At 35.5% G+C, this 4,128-nt stretch overlaps 1 protein-coding gene across 1 annotated transcript in view; it reads right to left on the bottom strand.

Moving 5' to 3' along the window:
- LOC106471750 (sushi, von Willebrand factor type A, EGF and pentraxin domain-containing protein 1-like) overlaps positions 1 to 4,128 on the bottom strand; it is a 46,128-nt gene that overhangs the window by 18,867 nt on the left and 23,133 nt on the right. Inside the window, exon 16 of the mRNA XM_022400356.1 lies at positions 2,466 to 2,692. Within this exon, the coding sequence (XP_022256064.1) occupies positions 2,466 to 2,692 (227 nt within the window). The remainder of the gene's footprint in view (positions 1 to 2,465; positions 2,693 to 4,128) is intronic.

The raw sequence follows: 4,128 nt of genomic DNA, 5'->3' as shown, positions 1-4,128 counted from the left end.
TGTACTTCATGCTGATGTTGTACTCTCTCTCCTTGTTCTTCTTACCACGGTTGCTGACTTTCCCGCAACTGTTGGAGACTTCCTTCCTGTTTCTTTTCTCGTTCTTCTTGTTTCCTTTCTTGTTCCAGTTGCCACTGGTGCTGGTTTTCTTGCCTCTGCTGTAGTCTCTCTTCTTGTTTATTTTCTTTCTCCTCCAACCACTGCTGTAGTCTCTCTTCTTTTTTCTTTCCTTTCTCCTCCAACTACTGCTGTAGCCTCTCTTCTTGTTTCTTTTCTTTCTCCTCCAACCACTGCTGTAGTTTCTCTTCTTGTTTCTTTTCTTTTTCCTCCAATCACTGCTGTAGTCTCTCTTCTTGTTTATTTTCTTGTTCTTCTTGTTTCTTTTCTTTTTCCTCCAACAACTGCTGTAATCTCTCTTCTTGTTTCTTTTCTTTTTCCTCCAATAACTGCTGTGAACTCTCTTCTTGTTTATTTTGCTGTTCGAGCTGCCACTGTTGCAGGTTTTCTTGCCATTGCTGTTGTGTTTCTTCTTGTTTCTTTTCTTTTTCCTCCAACCACTGCTGTGATCTCTCTTCTTGTTTATTTTGCTGTTCGAGCTGCCACTGTTACAGGTTTTCTTGCCACTGCTGTTGTCTCTCTTCTTGTTTCTTTTGCTGTTCTTGTATTGCTGCTATCAAATCTGCTAAGTTGTAGTTTGATTTGCCACTTCTCGTTTCCATCTTTCTTTTCTTTCTTTCTGTCCTATTCTCTGACACCAATTTGTTACGTAGGTGCTTGTTTGTTTGTTTCCAGTAGAAATTCTTTCCGAGGATCTTCAGCAATACAAGTCCTTTTTGATTAAACCAGTTTATTCTTCCTCGATACAAACTTTTAGTACACAGTAGTTCCACAATAAGTACGTTTCTCGTCACTTTAAACTTAACAAACTTTATAATACACGCTATAAATCACAGCGATTCACAATCTCGATAATTTCGCTCTCGACGAGTGCAAAACACACACTTTATGGCTCATTAGATCGAAACTAACAGAATAAAAACATTACACGGAACTCAAAGTAACTAATGCTCTCTCTTCATTCATATTCTCGCTGGCTTTCTCAGCCAGGCTTGTATACTAAAGAAGAGGGCATCTCGAACACACTCGGACGCTATCAGTGCCAAGGCGCCAGCAGCGTCATGTGACTTCCGCTGTCGTAACAATATCTTTACCTCAAATACAGACAGATCTTTATCTCAAACACAACCATATCATTACCTCAAACACAGCCATATCATTACGTCAAACACAACCATATCATTACATCAAACACAAGAATATCTTTACTTTAAACACAACCATAACATTACGTGAAATTGAACCATATAATTACGTGAAACATAACCATATCATTACGTCAAACACAACCATATCATTACGTCAAACACAACTATATTACTACGTTAAATACAGACAGATCTTTATCTCAAACATTACGTCAAACACAACCAAATCATTACCTCAAACACAACCATAACATTACGTCAAATTCAGCCATATCATTACGTCAAACATAATCATATCATTACGCCAAACACAACGATATCATTACCTCAAACACAATCATATCTTTACGTCAAACACAACTATCTTTACTTCAAATACAGACAGATCTTTATCTCAAACACAACCATATCATTATATCAAACAAAGCCATATCATTACGTCAAACACAACCATATCATTACCTCAAACACAACCATATCTTTACCTCAAATACAGACAGATTTTTATCTCAAACACAACCATATCATTACGTTTTGCACAGTTAATACAATTCTAATACAAGTTATACTCTAATAATCTTTATGCAGAATAAACTACATACTGTAAAATTATATTACAACATTATTAGTTTATCCAAATACATTTAATAAAACTTTCAATTTATTAATATGTGACTTGTTTTGCACTTATTTTAAAATCAAAACATATTACAATGGTTTTATTTACTTGATTTCATAGATAACACAATCTACATTATTCATTTTGTAACTTCTATGACATCTTTCAGTTAGCAGATTTAAACTTCCACGATATGATCTTCATATTATAACGCACCCACGGCTGAAAGGGCAAGAATGCTCAATGGTGAGATTTGAACCCGCACCCCACCGATTGAGAGTTGAGTGTCCTAACCATGAGGCCATGACAGGCCCCTTTCTAAAGGTCATTGTTTTTATTTATTTGTTATTAAATACAAAACTACGCAACGAACGAAAAATAATATAATAAGTGTTTCGTTTCCAAAAATACATTAGCGTTATTAAGTTATCATGTTCCATTTTAAAGAATTGTTGCATTAGATACACGTAACATGGAAAAGTAAGAGTCCATCTATCTGTAACAAAAGTTTCAGTTTCGGATTTTTTTATGTAAAATTACACAGCGAGAGTAAATTAAAAGGAAGATAAATATATGTTAACCTTAACGGTCCAGGTAGTTTCCAGGGCTGGTTTCTTTCCAACCAGTCCTTCAGAACACACGAACGTGAATGTATCACACTGAATTTGTTTACAGGTGATTCTGTTCCTCTCCAACAGCCCTCGCTTAATAACGTTCATCAGCAGGCCAATGGTATCGTAATCGGAACAGTCTTGAACAACAGCCGCAAACTTGACTGCCGCTTCTATCATTGTCCTTGACAGCTCAGCTAAGTAACATCATTTTTAGGTTAGGAAGTGGCCCGATAATATATATAACACCAATTGTTGTGAAATAAACTTGTAGATTACGTACTTACAGTAAGGTTATAGCAACCGGATTTCAACCATTGTCATAGCTAATAGTCCACACGATTACCTACGCCTAATTATTAACTAGTTACTAATTTGCTTTTATTTTTTATTGATTAATGATCACTAGGTAGTTGTTAGTCCTACGTTGGAATAATGATCACTAGGTAGTTGTTAGTCTTACGTGTGACTAATGATCACTCGGTAGTTATTAGTCCTACGTTTGATTAATGATTACTAAGTACTTGTTAGTCCTACGTCTGATTAATGACTACTAGGTAGTTGTTAGTCCTACGTGTGATTAATGATCACTAGGCAGTTGTTAGTCCTACGTTTGATTAATGATCACTAAGTACTTGTTAGTCCTACGTGTGATTAATGATCACTAGGCAGTTGTTAGTCCTACGTGTGATTAATTATCACTAGGTAGTTGTTAGTCCTACGTTTCGGCTGCTAATATGATCCCCTCTTCAGGGAAGACCCGAGAAGGAGTATATCTATAGTGGTAGTGGCCGGGATTCGAACCTAAATCTTCATGATAGAATGGTTGATATATTAATATATTTGAGTGTTTTCAAGAGGGGTATCTAGGTTTGGCTAACGTCTTGGCTTAGTGTGTTATCAGTTCAGTTAGGGGGATCTAGAAGGCATATTTTTTTTCTCACTTTGTCGTTCATATCCCATTATTTTAGTGTTATTCCAGTTTAGTAACTCGCATTATGGGCTATTGAAAATAGATCGGTATAATAAGGTATTCTATATGAAGAACACAGATTAAACCCCCCGAGTAATGTAAAAACGGGTGTCTTAGACTGCTGAATGTTTGTAATACCGAAAATAAATCAGACGAGTGGATAGCACAGTATCTTTTTTAACCAAAGAGACCCAGATTCGAAATCCGGTCACTACCAACACAGAAACAGTCGTTTTCAGAACCTCTAAAGATAAAAAACTAGTTGGTAATTAACAAAAAGCAACTAATTAATTATTAGACTTAGGTGATCGAATAGGCCGTTAATCTTGACAGCGATTGTAGTATGGGCAATGTTTTGACCAAGTTGCAACAGTGAGTACTTTTGTCATAATGCTGGATTGTATTTATATGTTACAGTCACGCTTCTCACTTAGATATCTTGTTAAGTATCATTTAAAAACACTTCTTTTCTGGTTGTTTTTTAAAAATGTTATTATAACCACACTTCTTACTCAGACAGTTGATTTTTTAATTAAAAACCACATTTCTTACATGTACATTTTGTAAATGTTTTTATTAAAACCACGCTTATTACCAACACAGTTTGTTCAAACATGTTATTGGTTATTAAAACCACACTCCTTACCAACACAGTTTGTT

The sequence above is a fragment of the Limulus polyphemus genome, unplaced genomic scaffold (assembly GCF_000517525.1).
Source record: "Limulus polyphemus unplaced genomic scaffold, Limulus_polyphemus-2.1.2 Scaffold4832, whole genome shotgun sequence".
Taxonomy (NCBI): domain Eukaryota; kingdom Metazoa; phylum Arthropoda; class Merostomata; order Xiphosura; family Limulidae; genus Limulus; species Limulus polyphemus.
The sequence above is the reverse complement of the archived record's forward strand: the minus strand, read 5'-3'. Positions and strand labels throughout refer to the sequence as shown.